The sequence below is a fragment of the Emys orbicularis genome, chromosome 7 (assembly GCF_028017835.1).
Source record: "Emys orbicularis isolate rEmyOrb1 chromosome 7, rEmyOrb1.hap1, whole genome shotgun sequence".
NCBI classification, from domain to species: Eukaryota; Metazoa; Chordata; order Testudines; family Emydidae; genus Emys; species Emys orbicularis.
This window is the reverse complement of record NC_088689.1, coordinates 32,356,596-32,374,415: the sequence shown is the minus strand read 5'-3', so window position 1 is coordinate 32,374,415 and position 17,820 is coordinate 32,356,596. Positions and strand designations below refer to the sequence as shown.

The 17,820-nt window shown below is 36.9% G+C and overlaps 1 protein-coding gene across 1 annotated transcript in view; it reads right to left on the bottom strand.

Annotated features, from left to right (window-relative positions):
- The window catches only part of EXOC6 (exocyst complex component 6), a 176,942-nt gene that overhangs the window by 120,910 nt on the left and 38,212 nt on the right, over positions 1-17,820 (bottom strand). Inside the window, exons 5-6 of the mRNA XM_065408079.1 lie at positions 16,997-17,042; positions 2,221-2,425 (exon numbers count right to left, since the gene is read on the bottom strand). Coding sequence (XP_065264151.1) covers positions 2,221-2,425; positions 16,997-17,042 — 251 coding nt within the window. The remainder of the gene's footprint in view (positions 1-2,220; positions 2,426-16,996; positions 17,043-17,820) is intronic.

Genomic DNA, 17,820 nt, shown 5'->3' with positions numbered 1-17,820 from the left:
GGAACCACAACTAGGAACTTCTCACTTATTACCTCTGTACTGCAAATGAGATTTAGAAACGTTTTAATTTATTTCATAAAAATAAAATAGCTCAACAAATATTCTTTCTTTCAGTACATGGAAAGACTAACTTGTGGGGCTTTAAAAAACTATAATGTACTGTATGTAACTCAGCACACATTAAGAGTTTTAAAATATATATGAAAAGTTTCAAAAGCACTATGGAACCTAGACTTTAACTTGATCTGCTAACTTCTGTGAAAAACTAAAAAATCCTTGTAGTCACTAGGATTTTACCTAGAGTTGGTTAACTCAAGTTAAGAACACACCTATTTTTCCCTAAGTGAAGACAAAGCCCTAGTGTAGTCACAGTTTAATACCTCTACAATTGCATCTGCTGGTTATGTTCGACCAGCTAACACAGTTGTACAGATGCTAAACTGTCTACACTAGGAAAGAAAGTGTATTTTAAACGTGTTAAATCGTAGTGAAGAAATGGCAGTTGTAGTTTTAACCCATTTGCTGGCACAGCCTAGCATAAAATATAAATTCTGGTAATCTGGACAAATGTTTGGGGAGTGTCCATATTAGCTTTACAAACATGTTAACTCTTTCAAGTTAACTGGTAATCAATTAACATCAGGTTAAAAAAATCTATTCCATTCTACATTGCATTTTAAACCCGGGCCCACTCAGGTTTGAGCCCAAAGCCCCCTATCATCCACCCACAAATCTGTCTGACTCTGATTGGCAATCATTCAGGACCTGGCTCCTAGGACCCACCCGGGAGGGCAGGCCTGAGCCCAAGTCCCACTGAGACTTGAGTCCAAGTCTTAGTATTCAGTTCTGTGGACATACCTCAAGCCACAAACCCAAATCAGAAGGTCTGTGTAGTACAGTATGGACACGTTAGCACAGTTGTGAGACCCAGTTCCAGCAACTGTAAATCCAGATTTATGATGCAGCGCAGACACTCCAGTGCAGGTTTGGAAACAGAATCCACAAGCACACGCACCACAGACCCAGGTTTACAATGCAGCGTAGACATACTGTCCTCATAACCATAATATCTGAGTGCCTTCCAGTAGTGCATCAAACCACATGACTAACATCGGTCAAGTGTGGTTCGTTCTCTCTCATCCTTTCTTCAGGGGGAAAATATATACGTGTGCAGTAAAGTTTTTTGTTTTGGTAGGGTTTTTTTATTGTTGCTGTTGGGTTGTTTTTTATGTACAAGCTGCTATGTGTTTGTGTTAGTGTTAGAGAAAGCAAAGTCAAAGAAGTGTGCCTTGCACTTGGAGCAGAAGGTTTGTGAAGGTCCACAGTTCCAGTGGGAGTTCATTCCACAGTTTTAGATGAACCTGCAAGAAAGCTTTCTACTACACAGATGACCTTTACCAGTGGAAGAAAGCATTACTGAGCCGAAGTTACACAGTTGTTGACCACAGTTCTCATCTCTGAGCTTTATGCAATCTTTTAAATATCTTGGGCCCAGGCCACTGAGAACCTTGAAGATAAGAACCGAGACCTTACACTTGACTCGGTGTTCTATAGGAAGCCACTACATGGAGCAGAGGACAGGCTTGAGTGATCATGGTGCTGCTGAGGAGACGCATTGTAGCATTTTGTACTAGGAGTTTCCTATGGGCTGATGGCTTCATGCGTAGATGAATGTGTGTCTAGAAGTCTAGACATACCATAGGTGTTAAGGGATGTTTCAAGTCACGCTAACTAAACCAAGTTAGCTAATTCAACTGAAAAAAGCATCTCATTTTTCTAAGGATATTCAAGGCTTAAGGGGTTCACAGGATTGGGGCCTCAGTCACTTTTAAATAGATTTATTACTTAAACTGTAATAGTCTCCTATTCTGCTAAAATAACATATGGGGAAAGAGACACTCACTATCTATAAAATTCACACTTCACGTTGCAATTAGAAATCTGAAATTATATTTTTTGTGTTTAAAAAAAGGAATACATCTGCAGATCATTATTTTTCCAAAACACAACATACTATGAATTTTGAGCTGCTTTAAATGAATGTTGCTCAAATTTATTTTTAAAAAAAGAGAAAAACAGAGAAAAATCAGAAAGAGAAGTGCAAGTGGAAAAAAGCATATTTTTAAGTATCTGTATAATAAATGAGATTAATACACTGATGCTATGTCTAACTTAATTTAATAATTTTTCACAAGAACGAAATTATTTTATGTAACTTACCTGTTTCATTGCTGTTTCCCCTATTTTGTCAGAATGTTTTCGAATACTCTCTAAAAAGTCCTTGAGATCTGACATGGAAATTTCTTTAATTTCTTCACGCAATTTTGGAAGGTTTTCTATCATTATTTGGCAAAAACGATATTGGCTAACTCTAGGAAGGTACATATTTTCTAACTGTTCCATTGTTTTTAAAGCAGAATAATATCTGTAAAGAGTTTAAAAACAGGTTATGAAGACATCTTATAAATTTTAAGGAAGCGTGCTTTGTTATTTTTGCTTCTGTAAGCCATCAGAATCATACATATCAATATACAATATATGATTAAAGCATTTTATACTTACAAAAGAGTTATGTTTAAAAAAAGGTCAGTCTTAGAAAGCTGTTAGTTTAGTTAGAAAATCAAGGTGGGTGAGTTAATATCTTTTATTGGCCAACTTACGTTGGTGAAAGAGACAAGCTTTCTAACAAGACAAGCTTTTCTAATTTTTTAGTTACAAAAAGTTAGCCAAAGTGACCTGTCAATTTGAAATCCAGTCATTTTCAAAACAGTTAAAAGTACTCTTAAGTACAAAATTAGGCTCCACTGTACAAACTGTTTTGTTCAAACTAACCCCTTGTACTACTCGCAAAAACTTGAAGAGTTGGGACCTTAATATTATAATAAAATCTAGTTAGTTCTGTTTATTTAGCTTAATTTATTGTCTCATCACTACTAACCATATTTTTATTAATTTATTTGATTTTCTGAAATACAATGGTGATTACCCATCCAGTGCTTGGGGTGCCTACCCCATACATTTAAAATAAATCACAAAGGATTACCCCTAAAAGTATCCGCCTCACCATCCTTAGAGAAATAAATATATACATACACCACCTTTTTCCTTTATGAATATTCTGTTCAACAATGCACTTTTTTGCTGCAAGCCATGATTTAATACTAATTTCAGTTGCTGCTAAGTCCCCACATGAACAATAAGAAAAAATGATTGCCTATGGTAAATACAGTGAAATGGATTATACTCAAAGTGACAGTCAGTGTATAAAATAAACTGATAAATATACTTTTCTCTAATCTTTCAGTTACAGTTATCGTAAAGCTTCTCTCCCTGCAAACACTGCTGTACATAACTACCCTTATTTATGTGAATAGTCCCCCGCACTGACATAAAAAGAAACTACTCATGTGAATAAAGTGTGCATGATTTGTAACAATAGTAGCCAAAACTTGTTCAGAAACTACTGTAATGTAAATTTTATGCTAACTGTATTCCTTTAACAGGTCAAATTTTAAAAGACAAAATTAGGATTTTTACCCATCTCACTTCATGTAAGTGGATTTATGACCTTAAAGGATTTGGGGGAGAGCAAGTTAGCCTTAGCTATCTTTTTTTTTTTTTTTTAAGGATATTCAGACAGCTAACCCATTTCAACAGTCTCCCTTTTTAAAATATTACATCTTTATATGGCTCACTTATTTTTCATCAGCTATTAATGTAGCTTTTTTGGTTTTGCTTAGAAAAATAAATTGAGAATTTTTGTCATATATCAAATTAAAAGAAAAATGATTATTAATTTCTGAAAATGTTGTACAACCACCATAATTTGAACTCCCAAACTTGTATGCAGTCTTATCCACAGAAATACAACTTTTTTCTTTTTTTTTAAAGTAAGGACGAGCACTCGTCTAAATTTGCTATGGTCTAGGCCAACAAGTTGCAATAACAAAAAATTATTCACAATGGACTTTTAAATGATGTACAGATTTTAGTATAATGTTAATTAGGAAATCACAGACTTAAAATAATAGAAAAAAGTCATCAAATGCCTCTTTTTACGATTAGCTTGATATATCAACATTTCACACAATTCCATGCTATCTATCCAAATTCTTCATTACATTAAGAGCCTGTAATCTGTGGAAATCTAATATACGGAGACAGAGATGCAAAATAAAGAGTACCAAGTAGTCAACAACAAAAATCCCCTGCATAAAGTGGTACTAAATTGAGGAAACAATAGAAACCCCTCAGATGCAACATGCAGTGTACGCCTTTTAGATTAAAAATAGATGGCTTTGTTCATTTTCATTTTATTTTGTACAACATTCTGAACACATAAAGCGCTACGTGCTTATTATTAGAACCTCTCTCTTTTCAAAAAGTTTCCAATGTGTTCTCACTAGAACCCAACAAGTTGCCCCATACTTTCCATTCACCCCCAAAGTCAGACTCACAAACACCATGAACTGTTAGAACCCAAGGCGAAGCAGGATTTTAAAGTTATCGAGAGGCACAGGAAACATACAAACCATATGATATGAGACAGCCTACTATATTAGCAGGTATGATAATAAATTGTTCTGTCAACAAAAATGTTGCCAACCACTCAGCATGGAAGCCATTTAAAATAAATTTAAAAAAACATTTATTTTGGGCTGAATCCTGTCTTCTGTAATTTAAGAGTAATGGTACAGAAACTTCCTAGTCAAGAAGGAAAAGGGGTCAAGTTTAGGTCAGGCTTAGTTAATATGTTTTCTAAATGCAATCTTTTTCTTAGCGTATATGCAAGATAACCCCTTTAGTTCAATTTTAGTTGTTTGAGTTGTAGCTTTAGCTTGTCTTTCTCCTTATAAGCCCCACACAATCAATAAGGGAACTGACTGACTGACTACATAATGGAAAATTTAACATACACAAAGTTCTTTCAAACATACAAAGTAAAACTGGAAAAAAACATCTCTTTCAATTATGGTAATGTTATGTGTTAATTCAAAATAATAGTACATAACACTTTTGTGAATACATAAGCAAAAACCACCTGAGTATTTCAGCTGTAAATTCTGGTTCTATACAAACAAATTCTCTCAATTCAAGACGGTTGAATTCAGTATAGTCAAAGGATGGGGGGGAAAAAATGTTCTTTCTCCAAGAACACAACTGCTTTCAGTAGACTGCAAACAAAGTAGTTTCAAGTGTAAATTAGGAGCCTTTGCTTTATTGTATATTTGCCTTCTGTTTATTTTATATAAAGCAAGTAGAATGTTTTCAATAAAAAGGGTTTTTTGGTGTGTGTGTGTGTGTGTGTGTGTGTGTGTGTGTGTGTGTGTGTGTGTGTGTGTGTGTGTGTGTGTGTGTGTGTGTGTGTGTGTGTGTGTGTGTGTGTGTGTGTGTGTGTTTTTTGTTTTTTAAAATAACAATGTCCAAGAGGGCCACATGGTGAAACTTCTAAGGAGGAATAAGTCTATAATAGCATCAAAATCATATAAAAGGTTTTTATTTAAATTATACAAATCAGCTTATCAGAGCACAGTTAGTTCATCTGGAAGGTTTTGACTGCTGTCTCTAAGATCAAAATTAACATAATCCATTTTCAATCCATTCTAGAGTTGCTTACTAATTATATATATAAGGTCCTGAGCACGTGCACTCTCTCTATGCATACACACACACAGGACCTTGCCCCTTTAACATCTGTTCTGATAAAGCACTGAAGACATCATTTGAAAGTCACCAGCAGGTTAGGATTTAAGCTACAGAGTTTTGCATATCATTTCATGGTGTTATTTATTTTAATTTTTTATCTAGAAAATATTATTTATGTATAAATGGGACACAGGAACTTTGTCATAAACGTTATTAGCTCTCAGCAAATGTAATGAAATGTACAAACTGAAAGTGACTAATATAAATGAGTTAAGCAACAATTTAAACTTTTTAAAATGTCCTCCTTTAAGATATAGAAGTGCATTGTTACTACCTCCTCTGAGCAAGTCTTGCAAGAGTAACTTAACTAAGTTTTGAAACTATGAGGACATAAAAATGTGAAGTAGCAATAAAAGTCATATGACATAAGACAGCAGAGGGCTGATAAATCTTCCCATCAGGACCAGAAATCCATCAATAGGATTGATTTGATCCCCACTGACACCTCCAAAATACAAAAACTTCTAATAATATAAGGAAGCAGATTTGGTGGGAAAACAAAAAGATAAAAATTATTTATATCTGAGTTCACTATCTTGTTTTGATACTGAATTGACCCCTTACAGATTGTCCAAGCCCCGTCTCTATAGGGTAGGGAGGCCCACCTGGGAAACACAGAAGCTGCACCACACACTTTTCTAAAAGAAGTTCAGAAAGGCATAAACCTCCTTGCTGACTAAATTACTTCTGCGCATAAAACAATAAATGATAATAAAAATGGCATGGAGGAGTTCCAAGAGAGAAATGCATAGGTGGAGTGCCAAACTGAGGGCACTGAAGACACAGAATCTTCATCTCAAGCCATAGCTGCTGGAAATAAAGGTGCTGGGGGTGCTGACACACCTCCTGGCTTGAAGTGGTTTCCATTTTATACAAGGTTTACAGTTTGGTTCAATGGATCTCGGCACCCACACTATAGAAATTGTTCCAGCGCACCTGGCTCAAGCTCAAACCAGTAAAATCAACTAAAATTGCTAGAGAATCCAGGAAAAAATTGGAAGACATGGGGGACAGAGCAAGAAAATTTAATCTGAGGTTACTGGATCTCACTGAAGGATATCTGCTTTTTTCATACAGTACTTCAGCAAGAAAATCTTTGCAACAGAGCCTTCTGACCATGGATTTAAGACCGAGTTAATTGCAGCCATCTCCAAAAACCTGCTGCTGCTAATAAGACAGAAAGAAAGAAAGAAAGAAAGAAAGAAAGAAAGAAAGAAAGAAAGAAAGAAAGAAAGAAAGAAAGAAAGAAAGAAAGAAAGAAAGAAAGAAAGAAAGAAAGAATCTTAAAATTCCATGGCAAAGAAGAGAATTAGCCAGAGAAGAGGACTGAATCTACAAAAAAGGAAAAAATAATGTTCTTCTCTGACATATGTGTGCCCACTCGGAGAAGAATGCTATATATACTACTGTAAAAAGACTGAATGAGAAGAGAATATTCTTTGTTCTTTCATATCCTGCCTAACTCAGAGAACTTTATAGAAATCAAATTAAATTCTCCAGCAGTATAGTGATCTCTTGGAAAATCAAAAGGTATCTAAATAACTAACATGGGAACCTAACCGATAGCCACTGAAAGATAAGCCAGAGAAGAGGAAAAGAGCTGAACTTTTAAAAACTCATTAGTGCGTGTTTACTGTTTACTTGTTTGAAACATTAAAAAATAAGGGTTGTAAAGGATGCTATAGACAGGGAAAGAGATAGCTGCAGTATTCACAGGTTTCAAATTTACAATTATACAATATCTTTACTTTATAAGGAAATTATAATAATTTTCTCTTCTCTAATTAAATTCATATCATGCAGGGTCCGACAGCATTCTTTTTGCAGAATAAGAGTGTAGCTCAATACTTTTTATTTAATTAATAAATGTTTACCTCTAGAATAGGTGTTATTTTTGTACAATTATGTAAGAGGTAAAAGCTGGCACCAGTATTATTTATTGATTCCATTACCTAGTGGGGGCTACTGATGAAACTGTAGGAGGAAAAACAAAGCAAGCATTGAACATTAAGTTATAAAACCTAAAGATAGTTACAAAAAATAAAAAGTATATTTTTCAATGTATAAATTGGAATGATATATGATGGGGATACTAGCATTATTGCTATGGGATGTGCCATAGAGGAAGTGGCACTTAGAGGAAGATTTTTTGTATCTGTATCAAATCACTATGTGTGCACTGTCCCCCTCCCCCCCTCCCCAATGCATACACACATTATGCAACAGGGCAGGACAACATTTTTTTTTTCAAGTAAAACTGATATTTCTAACATAAGATACAATTAGATCAGAGGATGCAACACCTCAAGCAGGAATTGAAAGGACTACAAATAGTGTAATGTTTAGGGGAAAGCCAAATTTTTCTCCCCCTACACCTCAGGAATGATGCTGGTGATGTGTTTTTCCTCCATGGGAGTAGGGAGGAGAAAACCCCAGTATAGCATCAGGGCAATTGGCACTGACTTCAGCAGATCCAAGCCAGGACTTCCTGGAGTTGATCTACATTGTAGCAGGAGAAGCTGCATCAGCTACAGTAAAAAATTTGCAGGTAACATATTATGAGCTCTCTGTATATATCTTTCAAAATGGAGTTTGCAGCCTGGTATAGATAAATACAGAGCAAGAGCTCAGTCTCACACAGATTCATAGGTTGTACAAATTCCCCAAATCATCACATTCAGGAGAGAAAGCAAGCTAGGGAAGGAGATTCTAGGGGGAGAAGCAACCCAACATGCAGGTGGTCTGCACGAGGCAGGAGACCATGCTTGCTTCCTGGACACAGATGGTCCCTCAAGAGAAGGATGAGCTAGTGAGAGGAACAGTGTTTAGGATGTTCTACATGACTCGATTCAGACTGATCTGAAGCATAGCAAGAGAGTTCTCTTTCCTCCACGGATAAATTAGGGGAACATTTGCAATGACAAACATTCCTCTGTGGATAAAAGTGATTTGAACTTTCTTTCTCAGAAACTTTCCCGTTTTCTGAGAGTGTTGCCTAGCCCAGACATGTAAAAGAGCTGAGACCCTGAGCTTTTCTAGGAACAAAAATGATGTACTCATTGAGATCTGTAGGACTCAAGACCATAGGTATCAGTGTCCTCAGACTTGCAGGGTGCAGATGAGGAAGAGGGGAACAGGATGAGGGGTATAGGTCTTTTGAGAGAACTAGGAAGCTTAAGCCATCTTCCTCGGGAAGGAGGGATTGGTCTCTCAACCAAGTCAAAAAAGCTACATAGTAATGGTGGGGATTCAGAGCCATCTGTGGGCTAGTAATCTCTATTTAGTTCCTTGGGGGGAAGTAATCCAAAGAAGTTATTGTGATCATAAAGAAGGCAACGCAGGTTACAAACACTGGGGTACTGCATGAAATACTTAAGGCAAAGAAGCATACACCACATCAGTCTTGGGGAACCCAAACGTCTAGCATTTCCTTCACCTCTGACCAAACCTTTCCTGCTGGAAGACATGCTCACTTCTGAATGGGCACAAAAAGCTAACAGAGTGGGAAAAAGGCATGTCCTGTCTTAAGAAAAGGCCCCAAATACTCAAAAAAATCTGTTAGAAAACTTTTAAACATTTAATCAGCTTCAAAAAATTCAAGTTGGCAGTGTCCCGTTAAGGGGGAGTAACCCTTTCCTTCAACATGTCGAAAAAAGATTTTCTTTAAGGAGATACAAATACTGTGGTTTCCTCTAAAGGGACCCACAAGTCAGAATATAACCATAACAAACTCTTTAGAAACTTGATTGGTTACAAAAAGGAAGGTGAACAATCCTTAACCCTGGAGCATGCTAGAACTTTGGACAGCAAAGCACTGATTCAGAAGTACAGGTTATTACGGCCAAGGCACAGTGTGGGTTGGCAAAGACATGCACTTATGTAGGTATACAATTTAATTCATCCTTTAAACAAAAACATTTTTTTAAACTTTGTTTTTGGAGCAATTTTTTCTCTCATGTATAGAGATCTCTCAATATATAAGGAGAGGTGGAATCAGTGTAAAATCGTATAAACTATGGAGATTTGGTAATTCATCCTTAATTTCCTAAAATCCAGTAATTTTCTGAAACCTCCCGAATAAATCTGACAAAGGGTTAGGAGGCATGTAAAGCAGCTGTCAGAATACACAAATAGAAGCAAGCAATATGGAAAACCAAAGTTTTGGGGGGGGTCATCTGGAAAGTTGCTACTTTAAGATATCTACACGCATATTCTCAGTTATCATTGGCTTGAAATCACCTAAGCTTCTTTTATTGTCTAAGTGCCAAAAATTGCATCATTAAAAAAACCAGTTAGACTATCAAGACTTCTGGTGTTGAGTTAAGTTAAACATATCATAAACAATGGCAGTGAGAAAACATAATGTTATCAGCATGTAATATTTAAACAGTTTTAAACATTACCTCTGAAGATACATATCACACGTTTTTGTTTGGTGTTTTGGGGATTTTTTTTAACACAACTCCAGAAGGCTTGATTCAAATTTTGAAACAATATTTGACAAAGAAACTTACTTGGCACTACTCTCCTTTCCTTTTCCTGACTCAGTGTATTGCCTATTTAGATTGTAAGCTCTTTGTATGTCCTGTCCTCATACTAGTCTGAAAAACACCTAACTTGCTGCTGGTGGTATATAAATAACAAATGCTAATTAAAAGAACAACCTTACATAAAATGAATTTCATATTCAATATGTTCATACAAACTGGTTTTAAAAATGGTCAGTGCTAACAGAGAAAGAAAGCCATATGACCTGGGTACAGCTACAAAAGTAAAAAAAAAATTAATGTCAAAGACTCACCATCTTGACTGCAACATTACTTTTGTGAAGGAAGGGAATCCCTGTAGCCCAGTGTTTCTTAACCTTTTCGATACCAGGCAACAGCTTGCTGCCTTCCTAAACTGTTTCAGGGAGATCTCAGGGACTGGCGCCGGTCCACAGACCAATCATTGAGAAACACTGCAGCCAACTACACAGCTTAAAATTTTAGATTTAAAATTTCCTTTAAAAATACTATTCAAGCAATCCACGAGGGTGGTTGCAATAGGGACTGTGCAATTTCTGTAGTTTTCCTAGGACAGCAACCGTTTACAGCTATTTTCTTCACAGGGATTGAACTTGAGTCACCTCAAATACAAAAAAACCCCACCAAAAAAAACACAATATGAAAGAATAGGAAAGCACCACCTGGCTTAACCCACCTGCCTACTTTTGGTCCATCTCAATGCTTCCCACTTGTTATTTAACCAGACCTTTAAATCCCTTCCCTTCTATAGGAACAGGTGTCTCAAACTCATTTGTATTCTATGTTGACCAACTTTCCACTGTAATATACTCTATAAGTTTATTACCATTTGTGTGGGGGGGGGAAGGGGGATTCTGCTTTCATTCCCTGCTCACTCCCACTATCATCTTTTTTTATGAAAGGCCACCTACTTTTTGAACCATTTACCATTGTGAATAATTTATCTTAAGAAACTATCAGTCTATCAATTTTGAAAACTTCACAAAGTATCTTTTTTTAACAACAAGACTGAGCCACCATCTTTTCCTTGGAAGTTAAATTATTGATAACTGTTATTACTTTAGTTGGCCTATGTTTTGCCTTTCTAAAGCAGCACCAGCCTTGTAGTACAATGATCTATATCTTACTATTAGGATTCTGTGATATTGCAACCACATAATTTGCTGTAGAATTCACTCATTGCCATAGAATTGTGTCCCAGCTTCTCAGCTTTCATTTTGAAAATGTTTCTGGTTCTTGAAGAGATAACATGAAAAACACGAACCAAGCATAAACTGATGTAGGGATGCTTGCCTGAGTCTGCAAAGTGCCTAAAACTAAAACTTTGAGATTTGTGACCTGCCCCTTTCATCCTAAATAGGGACACATGCTCTTCACAATTTGGGCATTTTCCCAATATCCCATAGAATTCAACATTTTTGCCAAGCACTTCACCATTTTGCTGCAACCAGGACTCCCAATACTTTTTTCCCCTCTCTCCTTGCACTGTGACGACATGCCTATATCTGACTCCTGCTCTCCAGCTTTCCCTAAAAGAAGTTATTTGAATTACAATGCATGCTTGCTGCATTGCTCCATGAAGCTAGGCAAAAGTGGATCAGAGAAGCAGAGTTGGAGTCCAGCTCGCAACCAGGAGAACCACAAGCACAGACTGGTGAGCTGGGGGATTTAGAAAACAACACAGCAGTTGAGACCTGCTCAACTAGAGACATTAGCCATTGTAGTCAGCTACCAGCTTCCCCCTTCTCGGGGTACACTGGGAAAGGAAATTCTGAGCTGGGCTACGTGGAGAACGGCATGGGAACAGAGACTTGGAGCTTCATCTAAAGAGCACGATGAAAAAATCCATCCTCAAAAATAGTCATAGCTGAAAATAATCAACAATGGATTTAATGTCACTTCATATATTTCAACTGTGAGCGTTTGTTTGCCTGGGGATGGGATGAATGGGGATTAGAATAAATTTACATTGCCACAGAATTTAGGGGTTGCTGCTGTGGAATTTGGTCTCGTTGTGCTGTGGTTTTATACTGCACTCATATAGCACCTTTCCTCTGAGGATCTCAAAGTCTTGGTAAAAAGTACGAATCTCAACTCTGTATGAGGTAAGGAACCATTGTCTCCATTGTAATGTATGGGTAACTGAGGCACAGAAGGGCTACGTGACTTTCCCACAGTTACACAGAAAGTCAATGACAAAGCCAGAAAAAGAACCCAGATCTAAACCTTACCCACAAGATCATAGTCCCATCCATCTTTCCTACAGTGGCTTAAATAAGGTCCAACAACAGCCTTAGCAATCAATTTATTTGTTTACAGGCATTTCTATTGCACTCATTGTAGTACTGAGTGCTTCCTACAGTACACTAACAATGTTAGTGCTTTTGTATCTCTTTCTCTAACAAATCCTGTTGGAGTTGTATATCCATCATTTTCTAAAGCAAAATCTGTAACCTTATTCAAAGACACATACAGGCAGCCACAGGCTATAAGATATAATACGGTTAAATAAAAAGCATGGTATGATTAAGTCACTTTAAATCAGTCTTTAAAAGAAAAAAAATAAAAGCCTGGAAGATTCATTATAATCTATAAACCCATAGTGAGTAATAAAACACTGGGAGCACCAACACCCCTTCCCTTAAGCCCCTTTCTCCCAAGATTTAACCCCTCCATAAAACTCTCCAACCAGTCTTGTCTGTTTAGAGCAGACTCCTCATTTATTTTTCCTCGCAACTATAATTCTTGTCAACTTGCATTATACATGGCTCAGGAGATAGTTAAATGGGATACAGAGCCTTTCACCCCTAGGTCACCAGTTCAAATCCAGCCCAGGTTGGTAGTGACCAAAAATTGTTACCAACAGATGGCTATTTGGAATCCACTGCGAACCTTCATTCTGGCAAAGTAAAGCAACACATATTCCAGACACATACTTTGCATTATCTTAAAAGGTGATGTCTATAGTTGGAAGTAAATGAGCTTCTACTCTTTTGGCTTCTTTACGATGTGTAAAGAAGTCCTAAAAGGATTTTGTCCTAAAACAAAAAATGCCACACCTTTTTCTCTGCTTGTTTTTTTTTTACATTAGCAATTCTGGTCTTGTCTGCCATTTTACGGAAACTGGAGTACTAGTGAAATTACAGCATTTTAAAAGATAGAAATCTGAGAAATTGAGGAGGAAAAGTATTTTTATTAGTTTTTTGTTTTTGTTATCATTAATTTAATGTTAATATCCAATAAACTCTTGCGAGAAAAAATGTCTTTGTTAAAGAGTCAACACCCTTATCTTTTCAATTAAGATTCAGTTCAATGAACATTCACATTCCACATCTCTGACACTCTCAAGAAGTTCTTCCTGCAAAAACAAGCAAGACCAGACTTGCCATTCATGATATTTGTATGGTTTAAAAAAAACAGAGGGGAAAAAGCTTCATACCTCCTTTACACATCATAAAGGCAAAAAAAGAGGACAAATCTAATTTTAAAAAATCCATAGAATGTTGCCTTTAAGTCAGTGAAATATCTTTGTGTTACAAAACATGCCTGTAAATGGAAAAATAGTAAACTGAATTCAAAATAAACTATCCCATACACCTCACACTCCACTGTGGAAAAAAACTGTGTTTCATGGCTTCCAAGAATTTCTATTAATGTGTTATTTTTAAGTGCCCATCTGTTTATGCTGTTCAGCTTTTTAGTCAGTTTTAAAATTACAAATATTCTAATATTCAATTATAAGCATTAGCTTGGACTATGTACAACCTTTCAGTAGCGATATATACTGAATTATTAGTAAGTATACTGGATTATTGGTACATGCCATGAGTTTATGACATAAGAAGCCTATGCAGACGTAATCCCTGTTCCTCAGCTACTGTAGCAAAACTTAAAGAACACAACATCATGTCTGCTTGGCAGATATAAGATAAAGTCATTGAAGTCTCACTACAATGGGACCAGAATTGTTGGAGAGAGGGAAGAGGAACCACAACAGCAGCATCACACTGACCCTGTGGAAGTCCCTCCAGTGGTACCATTGCAGTATTAAGGGGAACATGGCTAGTGTACAGTCACTCTATGGCAGGGGTAGGCAACCTATGGCACGCGTGCCGAAGGCAGCACGCAAGCTGATTTTCAGTGGCACTCACACTGCCCGGGTCCTGGCCACCGGTCCGGGGGGCTCTGCATTTTAATTTATTTTTAAATGAAGCTTCTTAAACATTTTAAAAACCTTATTTAGTTTACATACAACAATAGTTTGGTTATATATTATAGACTTATAGAAAGAGACCTTCTAAAAATGTTAAAATGTATTACTGGCACGTGAAACCTTAAATTAGAGTGAATAAATGAAGACTTGGCACACCACTTCTGAAAGATTGCCGACCCCTGCTCTATGGCTTTGTTGCCTGGCAAGCCACAGGAAATTACCACCAGAATTAATGTCAACTTCCACAGGATACCACTCCATGCCCTCTATGCTCCCCCACAGGGAAGACTAAGTCATAAGGAAACGATAGTCCAGGGATTGGCAACCTTTGGCATGTGGACCATCAGGGAAAGCCCCTGGCAGGCCGGGCCGGTTTGTTTACCTGCCGCGTCCGCAGGTTCGGCCGATCGCAACTCCCACTGGCTGCAGTTTGCCGTTCCAGGCCAATGGGGGCTGTGGGAGCGGCGGCCAGCACATCCTTCGGCCTGTGCCACTTCCCGCAGCCCCCATTGGCCTGGAACGGTGAACTGCGGCCAGTGGGAGCTGCGATCGGCCGAACCTGCGGACGCGGCAGGTAAACAAACTGGCCCGGCCTGCCAGGGGCTTTCCCTGACGGTCCACGTGCCACAGGTTGCTGATCCCTGCGATAGTCACACAGTTAATGACAGAGCCAGACTACTGAGAAGAAAGGAGCCTGAGCAGTAGCATGAAGATACTGTCTCTCATCTTGAATGCTCTGAGGCAATGGTTCTCAACCAGGAGAATGTGTACCCCTGGGGGTACACTGAGGTCTTCCAGGGGGTACATCAACTCATCTAGATATTTGCCTAGTTTTACAACAGGCTACATAAAAAGCATTAGCAACGTCAGTACAAACTAAAATTTCATACAGACAATGACTTGTTTATACTGCTCTATATACTATTATACGGTAAGTATCACACTGAAATATAAGTAAAATATTTATATTCCAATCAATTTATGTTATATGGTAAAAATGAGAAGGTAAGCAATTTTTCAGTAATAGTGTGCTGTGACACTTTTGTATTTTTATGTCTGATTTTGTAAGCAAATCATTTTAAGTGAGGTGAAACTTGGGGTATGTAAGACAAATCAGACTCCTGAAAGGGATACAGTAGTCTGGAAAGGTTGAGAGCCAGTGCTCTAGACCTCCATGGGATTTCAATACAGCTCTGAGGATACTGATGCTATTAGAGGACCTCCCCCTTCGGCATTCCTTCTAGTGGGATGATGATGACATGTCCTAACCCCTACTCTGTTGGGCTGATACCTCTGTAATGCCACAGTTCTTGACTTGCAGTTTCCCATGTAACATTTCCTCTCCTGCAAATTTTTCTACAGGAGGTGACATAGCCCTAAATCTTTAGAGGACTGAAGGTTATTTTTAGCTTTAAAGAGTACTGATGAATACTCAATAACAGTAAAAAAAAACAATCAACCCCAAAGAACCAATGGGAGTCAAACTACAAAAATAATAGATTACCTGAAATCAAAATGCTGCTAAAAAACTAACTGCCATTGTAGCTCACTCATGTGATCCCTCCATGATTCCACTCAGTAATTTAACACCCCTGCCAATTATAAAGCTAGAGTGTTCCTGTCCTGTGCAACAGTGCAAGGAAGTAAGAGGACATGACCACTTTAACTAGTGTGCTGTATCACCACTTGCAGCATGCAGGAAGCAGCAGGCTCCGCAGAACAGCTATTCTAGCAAGCAGAAAGTGATAGCTGTATGTTACGGAGTAGGAGCTTATGCTACAATGAGTATAGGTCCAGGGAGTTTACTTCCTCTTCTCAGAACAGTGGGTGGGAGACTGTGACTCAAGGAGTCAGTCTCCCTCTTAGGCTGCTCCAAAGATACTGCAACAACATGCTGCCCCTTACTCTGAGAAGATTGCAAACCAGTGATCTAGCCCATAGGTAGTAAACAGCAAACACTAATCCAACTCTGATGTCTAGAGAATGTCTTTTAGAGTTCACATTTTTGTGCATATAGTAAAGAGAAAATCTTTACACATTACACTAATTGTTTCAAATAAATAAGAGACTAACAAAATTTCTGCCACTAAAGGAAGATATATGGGAAACTGAATTATACATTTTCATGTACTGTGATAGATTACCAGGGTATTAATGAACCAAAATGGGACCATTATTTTACCATTTCTACTGAACTCCCTAAGGATCACTATTATTCTTGGTCCTTAAATTGTTTTAGAGTATTAATAAAAGTTTATACTTCATGTCCTAAAATATATTTCCATTGCATTCATGCTTGTTTAAGTAAAAATTGTTTTCTCAAGTTTCTTAATTAAGATCCTAGAATTGTTTTATTTTTCATGTAGCGTCTGTTAATTTGTAATGGCATACTTGAAACAAAGGCAAGGAATGATGAAAAGACCTGACTATATGATTCACTATGTCTTGACCTTACTAGTCTTTATCAGTCTGTTAATAATTGTAAAAGACAAGTAGATGAACCCATTCATTAAAAAAGTTACACTTCAGTTATAGAAAGAAATTCACTCACCTTTTTACATTCATCTGCTCTTTTAGTTTGCTGTACATTTCCAGTACTATATAAAACAAAAATATTAACCCATTTAGATCTTATTGCAAATTAAATACTCTAGTTAATAAGAAAAAGAATATATACTTTAAAATGAAAAGTATATACTGTATATTATTTTAGTCTTAGTTTCACTTACACACTTTTCTCAATAACATATTACAATATGAAGACCAACAAGAAGTAGCAAAAAATAAGGTTCTAGATTGCAGATTAAGAGAAAAAAAGTAAACTATTAAAGAGAAGTTAAATAGCAAAGAATTTAAAATAAAACAGTAGTTTCAAACATTTCTCAGTGTAAACACACCAACTTTTGTTTAAATATCTGTCAACCAGTTATGTTCATAACATACCATAAAAAACCTGGGGAATGTCATAAGTATTATCAGTTAATAGGAACAGTTCATAGAAAGGCAACAGTACCATCTACTGTCATTATCCTAAGTCACAACAGAAAGATTACGTAGTACAAAGAAAAAGATTCAAACCTATCTGCCAACGTCATAAACAGAAGTCAGTCTTTACAAATGTACACTATGAAATACAATGTTCTCTAACTATATACGAAACAATGTCTCAAGATGGTGCTGTTCTATAACATACTATTGTAATACTGCACAATGTTGAAAGATGCTACTATAAATAACATTCACAAACTTTTTAATCTTTTCCCTTAAATTTTTAACCACAGGAAAATAAATATTAAACAACAACTTCAAAGGTTTAAATGAAAACATATTTATTGTATGATAAAAATAGACATGCTTAATTTTTTCGTACAATCT